Source organism: Panicum hallii, chromosome 1 (genome assembly GCF_002211085.1).
Source record: "Panicum hallii strain FIL2 chromosome 1, PHallii_v3.1, whole genome shotgun sequence".
In the NCBI taxonomy this organism is placed as follows: Eukaryota; Viridiplantae; Streptophyta; class Magnoliopsida; order Poales; family Poaceae; genus Panicum; species Panicum hallii.
Window position 1 is genome coordinate 49,832,926 of NC_038042.1, and position 18,810 is coordinate 49,851,735.

At 44.2% G+C, this 18,810-nt stretch overlaps 3 protein-coding genes and 2 non-coding genes across 5 annotated transcripts; all 5 read left to right on the forward strand.

Annotated features, from left to right (window-relative positions):
• The first annotated feature begins 3,506 nt into the window (after positions 1-3,506).
• Positions 3,507-6,040, forward strand: LOC112879006 (39S ribosomal protein L41-A, mitochondrial-like). The gene is made up of 3 exons (XM_025943323.1): positions 3,507-3,890; positions 5,111-5,175; positions 5,684-6,040. Exons 1-3 carry the CDS (start codon positions 3,743-3,745, stop codon positions 5,771-5,773), a joined length of 303 nt encoding a protein of 100 aa, XP_025799108.1. The 5' UTR covers positions 3,507-3,742; the 3' UTR covers positions 5,774-6,040.
• A 934-nt stretch (positions 6,041-6,974) lies between these two features.
• Positions 6,975-7,060, forward strand: LOC112879181. The gene has a single exon (XR_003226004.1). It is a non-coding gene; the product is annotated as a small nucleolar RNA SNORD25 (small nucleolar RNA).
• A 65-nt stretch (positions 7,061-7,125) lies between these two features.
• LOC112879160 lies at positions 7,126-7,265 on the forward strand. The gene has a single exon (XR_003225985.1). It is a non-coding gene; the product is annotated as a small nucleolar RNA snoR136 (small nucleolar RNA).
• Positions 7,266-7,952: 687 nt separating this feature from the next.
• LOC112893498 (glutaredoxin-C4, chloroplastic-like) lies at positions 7,953-10,251 on the forward strand. Its single transcript, XM_025960902.1, has 4 exons — positions 7,953-8,325; positions 8,903-8,991; positions 9,677-9,775; positions 9,918-10,251. Exons 1-4 carry the CDS (start codon positions 8,270-8,272, stop codon positions 10,019-10,021), a joined length of 348 nt encoding a protein of 115 aa, XP_025816687.1. The 5' UTR covers positions 7,953-8,269; the 3' UTR covers positions 10,022-10,251.
• Positions 10,252-15,226: 4,975 nt separating this feature from the next.
• LOC112889689 (two-component response regulator-like PRR1) lies at positions 15,227-18,380 on the forward strand. The gene is made up of 6 exons (XM_025956440.1): positions 15,227-15,892; positions 16,104-16,265; positions 16,355-16,488; positions 16,612-16,779; positions 16,965-17,046; positions 17,160-18,380. Exons 1-6 carry the CDS (start codon positions 15,721-15,723, stop codon positions 18,008-18,010), a joined length of 1,569 nt encoding a protein of 522 aa, XP_025812225.1. The 5' UTR covers positions 15,227-15,720; the 3' UTR covers positions 18,011-18,380.
• The last annotated feature ends 430 nt before the right edge of the window (positions 18,381-18,810 follow it).

An 18,810-nucleotide genomic window follows, 5' to 3' on the forward strand; every position in this document is an offset into this window, starting at 1 on the left:
TATGATAACTGGGTTACGGTTTTTACAAAATTCCATAAGTGCCCTCGTACTAACTGAATAAGGGGGTAATATTTATTCCTTATCATGATAATGTTCTATTTATTTCTGAAGTAAGAAAAGTAGAAAGCACTCCACAATGTTTACAAATTAAATACATAGAATCTAAAGCCCTTGAATCAAATATTATAGACCTTAGTGAAAATATCAAAGCTTATTATGTAGATAACTATCATATAGAATGCATTGGACTACAATCTTTTGCACCAAACTGGTACAGAGATATAAAGTCTAAAAAAGATATAGAAAGAATTGTCCAAAGACCAGAAGATATTCAAATAATTGGGGAAATTCCAATGAAGCACTGGGCTAAAAATACTATTGTTTGCAAACTTAATATAATTAATCCAGATCATATATTTAAAACTAGCTCCATAGAAGCTATTTCAAAAGACATTGAAAAATTCAAGATGCATATTGAAGAATTAATAAAGCTAGGAGCAATAAGAGATAGTAGAAGCTCACATAGATCTAAAGCTTTTATAGTAAGAAATCATAATAAAATAGTTAGAGATAAATTTAGAATTGTAATAAATTACAAAAGACTTAATGACAATACAGTAGATGATGCTTACAATATACCCAACAAATAAGAATAGATCAATAGAATACAAGGTAGCAAATATTTTTCAAAATTTGATATAAAAGCTGAATTCTGGCAAGTAAAAATGGCTGAAGAATCCATTCCCTGGACCGCCTTCACGTGCCCACAAGGCCACTATGAATGGCTTGTCATGCCATTAGGATTAAAAAATGCACCTGCATTATTTCAAAGAAAAATGCAAAACATATTTAATGAGAATCAAGAATATATTCTAATCTATATAGATGATTTATTAGTCTTTTCAAAAACTTATAAAGAACATATTGCTTATTTGGAGGTTTTCTTTAGAAAGATAGAACAAAATTGATTAATATTATCTAAAAATAAAATGGAAGTACGTAAAGAAATGATTAATTTCCTTTGTCATGAAATAGGTGATGGAAAAATATATTTATAGGAGCACATTGCAAAGAAATTCTTACAATTTCCTAATAGTATGAATGATAAAAGGATTCTACGATAATTTCTTGGAATAGTGAATTATGTTAGAAACTATATTGATAATCTAGCGGAGCTTGTTGGACCCTTGTAAGCAACGTTAAGAAAAAATGACAAAAGTATTTCAACTCTGAAGATATAAATTTAGTCCAAGTCATAAAAGAAAAAGTAAAAAATCTACAACCTTTAGAATTACTAGAAATGGATATAAAGTAACTTTTGAGCATATTAAAGAAAAGGAGAATAAATTACCTGATCTCCTTTCACGCTCATCTTTTTTGCAGAAATGATGAAGAAAAGCGTCACTTTCAGCGGTATCGAAATATTTGCTTTTGGACAAGACAACAAGCTCAAAGTATTTCCACCAAACTCATACAAATTCAAGCCAAGAGATCATATAATCTTGGATGAAGTGCAAGAATGTATTTTAGATAATTTCTGGTTCCAATACAACAATAAAAGAGAAAAAAAGCTACATGTTATCAATACTAAATAGCCTTGCCAAATACTTCCACCATATCAACAAAATCCTACCAACCCCAAATCTTACAAAAGCTCCTAAACATAAACCAATATATGTAGTTTATGATGAAAAACAGTCTGGTTTATATAAAACCTTTGAAGAAATAATATCCCAAAAATAGAAGCAAATATGACCCAAGTGGGAATGTCATAGAAAAAATACAATAACATTGATGAAGCCTTGACTAAAGCAAGATCTATATTGGGAATAAATTGTTATATAGAACCAGCTACCAAAGAATATATCCAAAATTTCAAATTAGCAAAGACAAAACGAATACAACAAAGAACATTCATAATAAATACAGGCCAAGAAGATCCGTCCGGACCAACTTATAAACAAACTCTGCAAAAAGGAATAGACCCTCTAGATAGTGAATATATAGATTGGAAGATCATAGATATGTTTGAACAAACTTCCCCACAATATAAAAAATAAATAAAAGAACAAATTATGAACGAATTAAAGGTGTCCACAAACTTCCCCACAAGCCTTACATGCACTCACTCAGCATGTCATGGCGTCCTGAAGAGTCTACATGGGTACTTGTGCCAAGAAAGAATGCAAGCTAAGCAACATCAAGCCATACAGATGAAGTTACCGCCATGCAAAATTTAGCGCCATACGGAGGAAGTTAGCGCCATGCCTCAAAACGATAAGCTCAGCAAAGAGGATAAGAGCAGCGAAGATCTCAGCACTCTCCGCAGCAGTATACAAGGACATGCTTCACACAACGGAGGTATCGAAAGGAGTAGCCAGATCCTCCAAGAGTGAAGTTCCTACGAGAGTTCCTAAAACTAATAAAATCCCATAGTCACCAAGTTCGTTGTAATAAAGCTAGTGTAAGGTAATATTTTTCCCTCTTTTAAGAGTTTGGGGGTTCAACCATATGTAAGCATGTTTGTTTTAATAAAGTAGTTTTCTTTTAATTTTCCTATATCTGCTGGTCTAGTTGTGCGTTCTAAGTCTCTGTGCCAAGGATCCTATAGGAGAGATCTCTTTGGTAGTTCTCGTTTAAAGCCGTGTTTGGCGGTTTGAGAGAACGTCGTTGTCGTAGAGAAGTGTTCTCTTCGGGGTGAATCTGCCTGGGGAGACGACAGGTTTTTAGACTGCATAGTCATGACCGTAGATAACTAAGGATAGGAGATTGCTTATTAAATGCAGACTTGCGATAAATATGGTGAGTACCGAGTAGAACTTCACAACCACATAGCACACCGGCTGTCCCGTTGGTTTCGCCAACCTAAAACGATCCTGCAATATATATAAAACTAATCAGCTCCTGAGCGTATAAAACACTAATCACAAAAGGATAAAAACTAATAAATAAATACACAAGCCGCATATTCTAATCCAAATATCTTAAGCATATAAGACAAGCTTCCTAACCTGAATATTCTGATACTAAGGGGCTGTTTGGTTTCCTACCTAACTTGCCACAGTCTGCCACGCCTAAAGTTGGGCAGGTTTGACCAACTTAGGTACCTATTTGGTGTGCAACCACAGTTGTGGTAAGATTCTTCTGCTGTTATTTTGGTCCCACTTGTTAATGACTTGTGTGGCAATATGCTCTTAGGCATAGTAAAGTGTGGCGAAGAATTCGAGCGACTAACTTTAGGCAAGTGTGGCAAGAAAAATTATGGCAACCTATGGCACGTTGGTCATGAAACCAAACAGCCCCTAGTCTTCACGCATTTGTTAATCTTTCTGTCCGGTACTCTCTCTCTCTAGATGGGGTGGTCTGCATTAAAACAAAAGTAGCACATACATCGTACAGAACAGGAATCCGGAAAGAAGGAAGAAAAACAAAGAAAACACAGGTCCTGCAGGCTGCAGCAAACACCCAAGTTTCATTCGGTCTTCGAAAGGAGAATGGGCTGAACCAATTCGGCGGGCCAGCCTAAACACGACCCACGAATCTCCAGCTCCAAAGTCCAAGCCCTACCACCGCCGCCTCCGGCCTCCGGCCTCCGCCTCCGCCTCCGCCTCCATCGTTCATCATCCCGTACGCTCCGGAGCCACCCTCGCCGACCGCGATTCCCGCCGTTTGGTGCTCATTTCCTTTTGGTCCAAACCAGCGGGAGAAAAGGGCTGTTGGCTGGCACAGGCAGCGCTGAAGGATGCCGCTGGGGCTCATCGTGAGTTCGCTCGGGCGGGCGATGCGGCGGAAGCGGGCTTCTTCGCTCGACATCCTCTCCTCCAAACGGGCGCCCCGGGATTACTACAAGGGCAAAAACTGCAAGCCCACGGGGTTCCACACCCGCAAAGGTAACAGCACAACCAATCGGTGGGGATCTAGCTTTTTCCAGTTCCTTGTCGCCCTCGCTCTGCAATTTATGTTTCTCCGTAGTTTACAAAATGGTAATGATTACGGCAGTGGAATGCTAGATTTTTATGATTACGAACCAAACTAACCGTGGATGAAACTTGGAATGGTAACTGATTCCAAAGTGTTTACCCCGTTTGGATGTTTTCATCACTGCATATCTTTGAAAGGAGTTCTGTTCTCAGTCAACCGTTTGCAAGTGAAGGAAGTGCAGTTTTTGCTAGCAACTAACACAATGTTCCTAACTTAGGAGACCATGGAATTTTATAAGTAGTGAACACTATATGCATTCCATTTTTTTTAAAAAAAACACAAGCTTGGGTTTAACCTGTCAACTCCTTTGGTATACTCAGATTAAAAATTTACTGTGAATTTATCAGGTTTTGCGCATCTCCCTATATTGTAGAAAATAATGCCACTGAACACAGAACATCTTTAATATTATTATGTACTGCCTGAAATACGACAGAAAGAATAACTAGTAATGTGGTGTAAAATTCAACAACTTCATATTATGACAATTTTGGGATGTACCACACTGAGAAATAGAACCGCAACAATTCATGCATGCATGTTCATTCTGAATTACAAAATCATGCAGCATAAGGAACTTTAAGGTTTGAGTCATGGTCCTCATGGATACATGTTAGCTGACATACCTACGCACTAGATTTTAAGGCTTAAAACTACATATTGATGTCAGCTGAAACTTTGTTTTAATCAAGCGAATTATAGGTATAATCTTATTACAAGGGGTGGAGGGAACAAAGTTTTTTTCTTTATTATTAAAATTACATTTTCTGAGTCCATTCTTCCTCCACAAGTAAAGCTTGATTGTTCCTTCTGCCTCCTTTGTTTATAGCATTTAGTGGGTAATACTTGTCTGAGCCTCTGAGGCTTGAATCATGTACAAGTTCCTATCTATGACAGTGGTTCGATTTTGTGTCACATGTACAGCTCCTGTCAGCAGGCTTTTTCTCCGACTACATTCTTGATACATTCCCGTTCACTTTAATGCTACTGCATGATAATCCATCTATTTGTATAAAACAAGTTGCAAAAGTCTTTGTTCCTCTCCTTCCTATCTCTTTCATGAGATTGAAACTTTTTTAGTTGTGTATGTTTTTGGACATTTGCTGAAAAGGTTCATGTACTTTTTCAGGTGGATATGTGATCGTTGATGAGAAGTTGCCAAGATTTGTAGTCCCTGATTTGACTGATTTCAAGGTAATGGGGAAAAAGTTGTATTTTTTGGTTCACGTTTCACAGACTTAATAGCAGATTCTGGCTAGATATCAAGTGTCAAATTGTCCTCTTCACTCCACATGTTACATGATGAAATTTTGTAGAACTAAGAAACATGGAGGTGGTCCAATATAGGTGAAAAATTTTGGACGTATGAAAAATAAGTGGTAGAAAGCTAAAGAAACAAAAAACAAAAACTCAGCACAAGAACGGAATAGAGATTCAAAATTTTAGTTTATTCATGCTTTATGTTAATCAGTTAAGTATGATGGAGATGCCGTCCATGCCTTAATTCATTGAGAATGAGATACAGTTACTTGATGTTCAGAAATATAGTAGTATAGTACCATTGCAAAAGTGACTTAACCATTGTTGCAAAGGCAGAGCGTAGCAGTGTAGCACGTCTGGTGTTATTTTACCAAGAGAAACTGTAACCATTTCCTTCATCTACTCACTTAAGAGTAACAAATTTGCTATGTAAATACTGCAGCTGAAGCCATATGTGTCACAATGCGCCAGGGACCTCACGGCGTCCACAGCATCCTCGACTACAGCTGAATCTACTGAAAACAAGAGCTGATCTTATGCAGTTGCTTTAGTGAATGCTTACGTTCTACAAGAGCACAGTCCAGCTTTGCGGTTATGTTTTCCTGTGAAGTGCCGATGTTTCGAGCTCTGTAGCATGTAGACTGTTCAGATAGCTTTCTTGTAATGGCAAACTTCATGCCGCAGCATAAATCGTGTCGAGATTTTCTGGTCTTCCAATGTACATGTAGTCATGTACCCATACACACTCTTCGATTTTGATTTTCACTTCCGAAGTAAAGATTGAAGCTATGCTATGCTACATGACTAGTTGACTACCGTTGAGTAGGGGTAGGGGTAGTAAAGGGTCTTAAATTTTAATCTAGATAATTTAAAAGCGAGTTCTAATTTTATATAATTTTAATCTAAAAATATATAAAGATCAAATTGGATTTTTAAAAGAGCGTTACGATACCGCCCGTACCGTTGAGGGTGGAATCATGATTTCCGAGGGCTAAGGCCACAGTGGCATCAGATGTGAATGTCAAACTGCACGAATGAATACGTATAAAGTTTAACGTAGAAACACATATATACGTATATATACATATGCTGCTTGCACTTTCTCTGTTTATTATCGTGTCAGAATACTCCAGTTGTACATATTTCCGGAATTTGCGTAGGAGGCCCACAGGCCGAAAGAAAGAAAATCTGAACTCAAAGAAAGAACACCAAATTTGCGTCGGAGGCTCACAGGCCGAACCCGAGAGCCCATTAACCTACCTTCAGCCCGTTAGGGTTTGAGACGCAGACCTCCACAAACCGCCGGGTACACTCCTTCGCGGCTATAAATTGCCCTCCCCTCTCCTTCTGGCCAACATCGCCGCCGCCGTCTTCTTCTATCGGGCGCTCTCCTCCTCTCGCATTAGATTGGACATGGATTCTGTACTCTGTTAGTTTCTCTCGTTTTGATTTGATTTCCTTTCGAACTTGCGGCTCTCCTGTGCTTCGTCATCTGGTCGCTGGGATGATCGGTCTCGTACCGATCGGTTCCCAGTAGACTCGTTCCCTTGAAGCAACATCACCCTGTTGTATCCTGAGCTCGCCTTCCTCTAGCCCTCGGATGTTTCCGGCGCCGAGGGCACACCGCGACTCTTACATACATGAATCACCGCCGCTTCCCATCACTAATCTTCCTAGTTTTCCCCTTCAACCTAGCGTGCGATTTGTTTTTTGGGTTTTTTTTTGTTCATGCTGACAACCGTGATGAGTCCTACAGACCTGTAATGACTCCTGCGGAGATGATCGCATGGTCAAAGAACATCTAAGGGACTGAGTTGTTTTGCAATCATCCATCTCGTGGTTTTGTAGTGTTTTGGTGTACCAGATCGCGGTGTTTTCTAGTGTCTGGCTTCTCTTGATTTCGTTGTGCCTGTGAGCCCGTATGGTTCGTGGGCAGTGCCAAGAATGTGAAGCAAAAGGGATTGTTCCTCTCGCTATCCGGCGCGGAATCTTGTGATGCGATTGGACGTCGAGGAACTACAGTTTTTGAATTATTCGAAACCAGAACTGAGATCTGGTCTTGGAATTTGCAACTCAGTCGACAGATCTGAATTTTAATTGCGGTTGGTTAAACGAAATTCGCAAAACAAACAAATGGTGAAGGAATTACAACTGAACAGAGCAACATGTGCCATCTGAACAGAGCAGCATTCAAACCGTAGGAGCAATTAGCCTCTGGTTTGTAGCAGATAAACTTGTTTAATTTGAGTGGGTAGTAATAATAAACCATTTTATCGTAGTAGAACAAGTAGTGTTACATAAAGCTTCCTTCCAACGGCAGCAATGCAACCTGACTATGAAAGAGGATCTGCTCAGAAAAAGAAATTGACCCGCTGACCTTGGCACAATCTTGGCTTGGCCCCACTTGTGGATATGCATTACGGACTTCATGAAATTGATGGGCCTAATGGCAAATTATTGGGTTGGGCTGCTGGCTTCTTCCTTTCGCCCAGCCTGCCCCAAACGTTGAAAGGCTCCGGTCTGATCTTCTCATCCCGTCGTTCAAAAGCGCCGCATCAAGTCGCCGTACAAATGAAACGAACGAATGCCGAGCGGAAGTCCGTGTCAAAAATCTGCTGGTACTATTTTTTGACTTCGCTTTGCACAAGAGGGGCAGCTGCGACCGGCAAAGGACCCGAAGGCAAAAGTAGCCCTGCTCTGGTCTGCCCATGTGTTCAATCAGCCGCCCACAGATGGTCCGGTCACCTGTGACCAACTGACCGGCGCACCGTCATCTCGTGCGTGGGTGCGCTCCTGGCTTAGCGTGCACGGCGAGGCCGGCGACGCGGGCAGCGGCGGCGCACAAAGAATCTCTCGTTTCGTCCGGCCCCCACGACAAATCTGCATATATAAACCGGACGGGCGGGGTGGGCTCGGAAATCACGTAGCCGTGCAGTTCTCTGAAGTTCACACGCACAGCGTCTTCTTCCTCGCGACCTCGACCCGTCCAGCGACGAGCCCGGGACCGGGAGGAACAAGCAAGCCGCCCATGGCGCTCGAGAAGGCCAAGGAGATCGTCGCCTCCTCCCCCGTCGTCATCTTCAGGTCTCTCCCGTCTACTCTTTGCTTTCCTACTACCCGAGTGAAAACGTGAGCTGGATTTAGCGAGGCTGGAAATTGAAGAGATTGTGCACGCCATATCCCTTGCCAAACCGTTTATTCCTCTGTCTCGGCCGTATTAGTTTCCTGCTTTTGTGCCAAAGGGTGACCTGAAACTACAGAAAGTTTATCTATCAACCACAGTTCTCTCGATGATTTTGAATTGAAATTCCCACATCCCATCAGACCGTTGGAAATGGTTGGAACTAGAGAGGGACCAGTGTTTTCTTATCAGGATTCGTTCTTTCCCTCCATTATTTTTACCAGTGATTTAACGGTATGCTGCTACACATGGTTTGCCATGTTCTTGTTCATGCCAATCAAAATTCACAAGTGATCAAATAAGAGTCTGAAATAATTTTTTTTGAACAATAAGAGTCTGAAATATGATTACTCCTTTTACTATCCATTCATAAGCATTCAAACGATTCTGTTGTTACTCTCAAAAGTTAATAAGGTTCGATATGTTTACTTCAATTTCATGATTTGACATTTCCTGCTATTTCAATTTGGATGGCCACAGCAAAACTTACTGTCCTTTCTGCACCCGAGTAAAGCAACTGCTAGCACAGCTGGGGGCGAATTACAAGGCTGTTGAATTGGATGTGGAAAGTGAGTGGTTTGATTTTAGTGTACTTTTATTTTGTATGGTTTGCAATTAGGCAGACGAATGTTTAAAAATTTTAGCCAGTTATCTCTATTCTAATTTACAAGCACCAGTCTGATTATTAAATCTTAATAGTCAAGAAAGTGAACCAATTAAAGAAGGGTAACTTTTACGATATTGAATAATGATGGTTCTAGAAAGTAGAAACCAATTTTATTTATATAGTTATCAGCTCACCTATCAACTGAAAGATCTGGTTGAAGTTCAAACAAGAGCTGCAAATATTTTATATATTATCTGATTCTTGTTATATCATTCACTGCAAAAACTAGTTTTAATCAAACTGCGATGCTGAAAGTGGCTGCAAATTGATGAGTATATATAATCATTGGGACAATCAAATTAGAGCATACTTCAGCACTTCTGCAAACCATGTTTGAAAAGTCATCTCTCTAGCATCGTTGCAGTACCTTTTATCAGATTGATTTATCATAATATGACACTAAAAAAAATGCTCCTTCAATGAAGCACAATTATATCATTTAACACCAATGCACATCGTGTGTCTGTTTCGCACAGTGCACATTACATGAGCGATCTTAACATGTCCCATGTACTCCCTAGATGACATAATTATGCATTCTATGAGAATCCTTTGCTGAACTATTTGTTTCCATCACGTTTGTGAAGGTGATGGATCTGATTTGCAGTCAGCTCTCGCTGAATGGACTGGGCAGAGAACCGTTCCAAATGTCTTCGTTAAAGGGGAGCGTATCGGTGGCTGTGATGGTGAGTCGTTGCCTTCTGAAGTTCTGTTGCTGCTGCCTGACTGTTTTTTCCTTGTCCGTGCACCGCGTTTTAGCCTGAATGAATCTTGCTCATTTGCATCTGAAATTTGTTTTTAACTCCGGTATTAACACCTCCTGAGCAGCTACCATGGCAATGCACAACGGCGGGAAGCTGGTGCCTCTGCTGACGGAGGCTGGAGCAACTGGCCGTGCCAGTGCCCCCGCCACTGCAACTCCGTCCCTGTAGAACAGCATTCTTCTCGTTTGGTGGTTATGGTTACATGCAAGTGTTGTACCACTAATGTGGTTGTTGTAAAATAAAGATGAATGAGGTGGTCCATCGACCTGAATTGCCTCCTGATGTTGACTGTAATTGTAGCCTTGGGTGTGGCTATCAAGCCTCTCTCCAAATCTTCAGGCACCAATAAATCATCTGTCCTGGTAGTTGAATGTGTACGAACGACTCTGTACCTATCAGGAAAGCGTGTCGTTTGTCCAAATTACGGTGGTGTGTCCGTGTGAGATCTGACGTGGTATTGATCACTAGGTGCTGTAAGTCTGCGACATCTCATTCAGTCACAATCTTAAATGGTAAGTTCAGGGGTCGCTATTACCATGTCACAGAGCGAAAGAGACCCACGAGAGGCAAGCTGACAGTCGGCCCCCTAAATTGAAAGCTCAAACCATCAGGTTTAAGGTTTTTCAGTGAGAAGATCACTGAAGGCCATGTTTTGTGTAAACCAGAGTCGTAGGCTGAAACCCCCATTGGTTTATATCAACTGCAACGCCACTCTCAAAGAAAAAAAAACCGCAACTCTGGTCAGGTTTCATGATCATTGCTCGCGAGGAATCTTACAGCTATGCCTTTGATCGGACACGGGAGTCGACCCAGATGGCCCATGATTGTCGCTGCCGGAGTTGCATCTCCGGAGACGGGACCCACCTTTTGAATCATCAACCCGAGCAAAAGGCCGAAACGCGCACGATGACAGCCCTCAAAAGAGCGGAGCCGGGGCCACCGCGGCACGAGCCGCCACCACCACCGCTGGTCACGCTCCTCCGATGGTCCGCGAAGAAAGAGAGAGATCGCACAACCGGGCGTCCGCGGCCCGGGCGCGCCGTGATCCGGAACAAGGGGGCGGTGAGGAGGCCACCGTGGCCGCCCGCGCCGGCGCGTGTGGGGACGGGGTGGCTGCGTATGGGCACGCCACTACGCCAGGCCAGGACCCGGGGGTGGGAGGAGGCGGCGGCGATGAGCACGAGTACGTGGCGCGCGCCCCCCACTACCACCCGGCGGCCTGCCTCCGCCTCTCGTTTCGCGTTTCGCAGCGGCCCGCCCGCTTGGCCCAGCTGGCCGGTCTATCCCCGTGACGCCACGGTCCAGCGGCCAGGAGCGTGGCTCCACGAGCGGCTCCAAAACCGGCTCTACCCGCAGCCCTGCCAAACAGGGTGTGTATCATCGGCTCCAGCTCCAGGGCCCCAGAAAAAACGCTCTCTGGAGCACTTTGGAGCAGGTGGAGCCAAAAAAACGTAGCTCCATCCGGCTCCGCCTTACCCTTTGCCAACCGTGCCCCCGGGTTCCCGTGGCATAGCAGCGAGAGGAGGGCGGCGGCCAGGGCGGGGCGCGGGCCGGAGCGCGCGGCCGAGGCGCGGCGGAGGGCGGGTGCGGAGGGCTGGAGCATCGGGGTGGGGCGGGGCAGTGGCCACGACAACTCTCTCTCTCTCTCTCTCACCAAAACCTAGCAGCGGCGGCGGCATGAATCCCCTCCGGTGGCCGGCGGCTTCGGCGCGTAGGGAGCCACTCCAAGCGGCGAAATCGACGGATCCATTCAAGAGGAGGCTGATGCAGGCGTTGGAGGCGCAGCCGCTAGGCTGGGCACGGCCGCCGGGCTTGGAGCGGTGGCCTAGCAGGGCGCGGCGGCGAGTCAAGGCGCGGCGCCGGGGCTGGGCGCGGCGGGGCAGGGCGTGGCTGCCGGGCTTGGCAAGGCACGGCGGTGGGGCTAGGCGCGACAGAGTGGCTTGCTAGCGTGCTAGCAGCACAAACGGCGCCGGCTTCGACATCCATCGGGAACCACACTACGGTAGGAGAAGAACAGGCCGAAAAAACTGTTGCAGTTCAAGGAGCCGCTGCTCGCCGAGGAGGGGGACGCGGGGGCGCGCTCCTAGGCCGCAGGCGCCGGCTTGTGCTGCCCCTGCAAGCGTGGATGTTGACCTTACCGATCCAATGTAAAAAATACTTCTCTTGCTTCCAAATTCCTGGATAATATTGCAGTGTCTAGCATACTTGATTTAAAATCGAATGTCTAGCATAGTTGATTTAAAATGGAATGGGCGATATACCTGAGTTGAAATGAAATGTGCAGCTACTTGATGTTTTGTACTTATGGTACTAATATTGTTGGCAGCAGAGAAGCTCATTGGTGTGATGAGAACACTAGAATAGCCTGTGAGCTTTTTGCAGACGAAGTGTAAAAAGAAAATCGTTCGACCACTCATTTGAATAAGATCAGGTACCTGAATATGATAAGAAGATTTCAGGATAGGACTGGGCTTGTGTATACTAGAAAATAGTTTAAGAATAAATGGGATAAGTTGAAAAGTGATTATGGTATTTGGAAGCAACTGACTAAGCAGACTGGTTTAGGATGGAGTGCATCAGGGAAGGATACTTTCATGACAGAGATTTGGTGGAAGGAAACAGCACAGGTACGAGACTTAAAATTAGTTGTTTGTCCACTATCATGCTTTGTTAAGTGACTCAAAATTATTTGTTGCATTACAGAAAATAAAGAGGTGCACCAGATTCAAGAACAGAGGCATCCAGAATGAGGAACCATTGGAAATTATGTTTGAAGATCTTCGTAACACTGGTGATGATCATTGGTGTATTTCTAGTGGTGTAGCATCTTCCCAACCCAGCCCGCCACAATCTCCCATTCCTGTTGATGGCGAAGATGAACCCTTCAATGAAAAAAATGATAGTGAGTTAGAGGAGGTAACACCCATAAGTGGGAGGGGGAAGAGAGGTAGAAGGGCTAACAACACCAAAGAGAAGAAGCTGAAGACAAGTACTGGTCATTGGTTTTATGAACAGATGGGCAAGATTGTGGAGATAAATGAGAGAACAACTGCATCTTGTGAGTCCATTGCAAGAAGGGAGGATAATTCTGGTTGCTCCATAAAGAATGTTATGCTTTTGTGAAGGAATGTGATGCTGTTCCATCGACCAATGAGCATTGCATAGCATCTCTTGCTTTTACCAAAAGGCTGAAAGAGTGATGTTTATGACGTTGGACACTTCCGAGGAGAGATTTGAATGGTTGACAAAGAAGCATGAGTGGATGACAAGAAATGATGTGACTAAGTAGAAAGCATCCTATTTATCTTGGCAGGATGCTTGTAGCATCACCACTGTATACTTGCAATTGGAATATTTTTTTTAGCATGTAGTATTAATTTCGACTCTGTGAGTATTTCATGAACATATCCTGTAAGATTGTAATAATGATATTATTTTAATGAGTGTTGTTTATCTCATGTACAGATTTGATTCTTCTTCTCTTAAGACTGATGATAGTGGTTCTGATGAGGATTGGACTATGAAAACTATGGCATTGATGAGGACTGCTCAGAATAATCTGTTTACTACTGCTCTCGTTGCTTCTAAATATTACATGACATATCATGGCAAGAATGATCCTATAATTCCACGACAGAGTGGCTTTAGTTGGACACGGGAAAGATTTAACACTGGACGAAGCTACAAGTTGTTTAGGATGGATTCATAACTATTTTACCAGCTACATGATCTGCTCGTGAGCACCTATGGTCTCCAGTCATCTTAGCATATGAGTTCTATAAAATCCCTTGCTATATTTCTTTTTATATATGGGCATGGTATGTCCACCATTAGTAGAAAATTTGAGAAAGTCTTGATTATTGTGGTGGGTACGTGTGAGAACTATATCAGGCCAATTGATCCTAATTTTCGTACTACACATCCAAGGATTGCTAATGATCGTAGGATGATACCATATTTTAAAGATTGCATTGGAGCACTGGACGATACTCACATTGCGGCTACACCACCTCCATATGACCTTATCAGATACATTGGCCAAAGTAGCAAAGCTGACACAAAATGTTCTTGCTGTTGTTGATTTTGATTTGCGATTCACATATGCATGACACTAATATGTTGTTTCATGCACTAAGGCATGATAAGGACAAGTTTCCCCACCCCCCTGCAGGTATGTTCATATATTCTTACTTTTGTGAACAAGTCTGTATATGGAAAAATTTTGCATGTAGCTTATATAAGTTTGCATGTGATTTTAGAAAAAAAATATTATGCTGTTGATGCGAGATATCCAAACAGACCTGCATACTTGGCACCATATAAGGGTGCAAAATATCATGTGCCAGATTGGAGGAGGGGTCCTGCTCCAAGTGGTGAAAATGAACACTTTAATTATTTGCTTATTCGAAATACGGTAGCGCACGCCTTTGGTGTGTTAAAAATAAAGTGGAGAATACTTCTTAAAATGCCAAGTTTCCCATTAAATAAGCAAAAGATTATGATTGTCGTAACCATGTGCCTTAGTAACTTCATTTGTGAGAACAATGCACAAGATAAAAATTTTCATAGATATGACCAGGATCCTAATTATGTGCCCACTATACGACAAGATATATAGGACATCTTGGTTATGCAGGAGATACATCAACTACGGAATCTAAGAATCGGGCCATGGATAGATTTCGTGATGATCTTGTGCGGTCAATCTTTCTTTTTCTTTCTAGATCATCATGAGCATATGTCAATGGTTATATAGTTTATGGGAGAATTGATTTTTTTCAGAATTACTCTATTAGGATAACAAGACAATGATTATAATTATTAGATAACCAATATTTTTGTATTAATTAAAAATGTTAACTGAGTGTAATATAAATATAGGCACGTAGAAATATCAACTGGTCAACGGCATATTGGATTCAATCCATTTAAAAGAATAGGTGAAGCTGTTTTGTTAAATATTTTTTAAAATAGTTTCGGTTCCATCAGAAAAGCGCCGGAACCGTTTAGAGGAGCCGGAGCGCTTGCAAACGACGCGTAGCCAAAAAGCGCGTCCGGGGGGCCGGTGGTAGGGGCCGACGCGGCGGGCTAAGATATTTCCGGGTGGCCCGCCCAGCGACACGTAGCCAAAAAGCGAAGCGTCTGACGGGGGGAGCCGGAGCTAGATATTTTCGCCCGGTCAGCCAGCCCCGCTGCCCCCGGCTGCGGCTGGGCCCCGCAACCGCTTCTCGGTCGCTGCCTGCTCGCACTGGACGGCACTTGCTCGCGCGGCCGCGGGCGGCCGAGATCGCTCGGGCGGCTCGCCCGTGCGCGCCGAGCCGTCGCCTCGTTTCCTATTTTACTCCGCCGCCGCGGCTGGCCTCCGCTTCTCCTCGCCTCCTCCTCTTCTGCTCAGACAGGCTGCTGCTGCTTCTCCTGCTGCGTGCCCCACCGCACTCACCGGGGAAAGCGAAAAAAAGGCGACGAAAATATCCTCCAGCGCGGCACCGCGGCAGGGGGGAGCGGACGCCATCGCCACCGCCGCCCGCGGAGTAGATTAGGCGCGGATAATAATGAGTGGGGGCCGACCGCGACGGGCCGAGGAGCGCGCCGCCGCCGGTGGTGACCCCAGCCGCTGCTGACTGTACTACCCGCCCTGCCGTCGGCGGCCACGGCGCGCGCGCGGTGGTGGTGGTAGCTCGCGAGGGGAAGACGGCGCTGCCGGCCGCGGGGATGGAGGAGGAGGCGCCCGCAGATCCAGCGGCGGCGTCGTCCCGCGTCTGCGTCTCTGGCTCCGGCCGCTGCTGAATCGGACGCTCCGGGTTGGTGTCGGTTGGCGGTGGCGAGCGTGGTTGGTGCGTGGGGTTTGTCTGTTTGCCGGTTTGGGTATGGTGGGCGGCGGCGAGGGGGATCGCGTTGGCGGCAGCGGTGGCGCCGGAGTTGGGGTGGGGGCTGGGCAGCAGTTCGTGGACAGGAGCAAGGTCAGGATTCTGCTCTGCGACGGCGACGCCACCAGCTCGCGGGAGGTGCTGCGGCTCCTCTGCAACTGCTCATACCAAGGTCAGTCAAACCGTTTCACCCCCCGTACTTACAGTTTGTCTAATCCTTGGGATTTCCCGGATTAGGATTGTGTTTTGCTTCTCGCTGTGGGCTTAATCATTAGTTGTACTGCACTACTAATATGTTCACTTCTAATGATTGAATCTGTTATTCTGTTACGCATCATGTGTGCTTACAGTTGTGCTGTTGCTGGTAAACCTTTTTGTTTCAGTAACTTGCGCAAAGTCTCCGCGGCAGGTGATCAATATTCTCAACTACGAGGGCAGCGAGATCGATATCATCCTGGCTGAGGTCGATCTGCCGGTCACAAAGTGCTTCAAGATGCTCAAGTACATTGCCAGGAACAAGGACCTGCGCCACATCCCCATCATCAGTAAGCTGCCTCACTATTCTATGTCTTCTACAGATCCCGCAGACGTGATTGTAGTGATTGATCGTCCTCCTGTTGATGGAACTATGCAGTGATGTCCAACAGAGATGAGGTCTCGGTTGTTGTCAAGTGCTTGCGGCTTGGGGCAGCCGAGTACCTGGTGAAGCCGCTGCGCACCAATGAGCTGCTGAACCTTTGGACCCATGTGTGGCGGCGGAGACTGATGGTAAAGAGCACTATGCTGATTCACCTTAGCCTCTGTGTTAAAAGCATGCTCTAAGCTGAGATGCTTGTGTACGTTGCTGTACCTGTATGAATTGTTCTTTAAATTGAGTGCTGGTGTTGGCAGCTTGGTTTGCCCGAGAAAAACTTCTTCAATGACAACTTCGAGTTGGTGCTCTCAGAACCTAGTGATGCCAATACAAATAGCACCACCCTCCTCTCAGATGAGACAGATGATAGGCCAAAAGAAAACATGAATCAAGAAACAGGAACCTCAAATCAACGTGAATACGAGGTAACTTAGGAAGTTTGTTGCAGTTCAGATATTCTTTTTGCTGTTTTAGTAGATTTCCATTTTTGTGCTTTGATGTTGCCACAAAGGTCTACCTGTTTTTCTTCTATGTTGTATGATGATGACATGCTAATTTGTACGCATCGATACTAGTTTAAGCTCTCTTCCATTTCTTGCCATGTTTCCAGTCTAATCCTTCTGCTACTGAGACCGAACAAAGAGGCAAAACGGAGGGTGTGCCAGGTTCTGTCGTAGATGCCGATCAAGCATGTAAGATATTTCATTCTGACCTGTCTATTTCCTGTGATAATTGATCTACCTTTTTCATTGTTAATCAGTTCTACTTCTCAACCTTTTTCTTGTTTGATTCTTTTAATTGCCAGCATCACCAGGAAGAATGTTTTCACGCCCTATAAAAACTAATCTGAGGGTTGGCAAATCGTCTGCATTTCTAGCATATGTTAAATCAAGCACCCCAGTCACCAACTCATTTGATAGTGAATTACAAAGAGGTGGCAGTCGGTTAGAATCTTTTGATAACCAGGGTAATTGCTCTAGCGCAACTGACAGAAGTGACACCGGCACTGATGTAAATATCCGGGATAAAGAAGCTTATGAGATGCCCGTGCAGTACCCTATGGTGTGCTTTTCATCATCTAACATACATATGGAGCGAAGCAATGAAGGCCAAAATGATACTTCGGGAACTCCACCTATGTACCATTACCCATTTTATTATCCAGGGATGGTAGAGCACAGCATAGCACTTTCTTCGGTGCAAAATTTTCAAGCAAACATGAACAATGCTCAAGGACATGCACCACCAACGATGATCCCCCAGTACAATGCTTATCCTCAATGCCATGGTGTACCTATGATGCCATCGTTTCAGTTTAATCCCGGTGGTATGATTATGCACTCAAATCATTTACCAACACAAAATATGTGGTCATCAGGGTCAAGCACACCAGTGCCTGAGGAAACATGCAGTCGCTCTGAAAGGAGGGCCGCAGCACTTGCCAAATTTAGGCAGAAAAGGAAAGAGCGCTGTTTTGACAAGAAAGTGAGGTATGTGAATCGGAAGAAACTGGCTGAAACAAGGCCAAGGGTACGAGGACAGTTTGTTAGGCAGGCAAGCAATACTGATATTATCAGCACTGGAGATGATATCTCTGAAGATGAAGATGATGGTCCATCGTCCAGGGCGGTAGAGATGGTTTCTTCTCCAGAGTAGTGGAAAGGTTTCCTATGTGAAAAGATAGAGTGCAGATGATTACTGCTCACTTTGATACAACTCAGTAGACCTAGGCAATACATTCTTCTACTGGGAAAGGCGATACACCCTTTCGCTCACACAGTATACCCTTTTTGTCCCCAACAAACATGTTACATGTGGCAATACCAACACTGTTACTCCGGACATTTTGCAGAAATCATCGTTTGATGAAAACTTGAAGTTTAGTTGTAGTTATGCTAGTTAGTGATGCACGGACCAGTGTAGATCAATGTTATCTATTGCAGACTGATATTTGCCTTTTGAGGTAGACAGGGCTATTGTCATACATTCTGCATGTTATAAGTTGATTCCACATTTCGGCTTCCTAGTCTATGTGCATTTTGGTGAAATCGCAATGATAGCAATTGTAATGTTCCTGCTCTCTGCTCTTGCACAATCAGGTCTGAGGCGAAGGATCCATTTCCGGAAAGGTGGAAACAACGTTGTTAAATGTAATGTGATCCATTTCTGGAGAGGTGGAAGCAACGTTGATAAATGTAGCGTGTCCACTAGTACTAGTTCATAGGTATTACACGAAAGTTCAGCAGACTTGAGGCATTTCTTGCACAAAACGGATAGAAGGATTAATTATTGAGCCCAGTATCACTAAAACAATGAGCTGCACGTCGTTGATTCAAGTTTATATGATTCTAAAGTCTGAATTCCAAAGTTTTATAGGACCAAATGCCCCAAAATCACCCACCAGCAGGGGAAGACGCGAAGTCGCGAACTGCACTGTGAACGTTTTCAAAGGCCAA

Coding starts and splice junctions, on each gene's coding strand:
- LOC112879006 (XM_025943323.1), top strand. CDS start 3,743: ATGCCGCTGGGGCTCATCGTGAGTTCGCTCGGGCGGGCGATGCGGCGG. Junction 3,891..5,110: donor GGGGTTCCACACCCGCAAAG/GTAACAGCACAA, acceptor GTACTTTTTCAG/GTGGATATGTGATCGTTGAT. Junction 5,176..5,683: donor CTGATTTGACTGATTTCAAG/GTAATGGGGAAA, acceptor TAAATACTGCAG/CTGAAGCCATATGTGTCACA.
- LOC112893498 (XM_025960902.1), top strand. CDS start 8,270: ATGGCGCTCGAGAAGGCCAAGGAGATCGTCGCCTCCTCCCCCGTCGTC. Junction 8,326..8,902: donor TCCCCCGTCGTCATCTTCAG/GTCTCTCCCGTC, acceptor GGATGGCCACAG/CAAAACTTACTGTCCTTTCT. Junction 8,992..9,676: donor TGTTGAATTGGATGTGGAAA/GTGAGTGGTTTG, acceptor ACGTTTGTGAAG/GTGATGGATCTGATTTGCAG.
- LOC112889689 (XM_025956440.1), top strand. CDS start 15,721: ATGGTGGGCGGCGGCGAGGGGGATCGCGTTGGCGGCAGCGGTGGCGCC. Junction 15,893..16,103: donor CTGCAACTGCTCATACCAAG/GTCAGTCAAACC, acceptor TTTTTGTTTCAG/TAACTTGCGCAAAGTCTCCG. Junction 16,489..16,611: donor TGTGGCGGCGGAGACTGATG/GTAAAGAGCACT, acceptor TGGTGTTGGCAG/CTTGGTTTGCCCGAGAAAAA.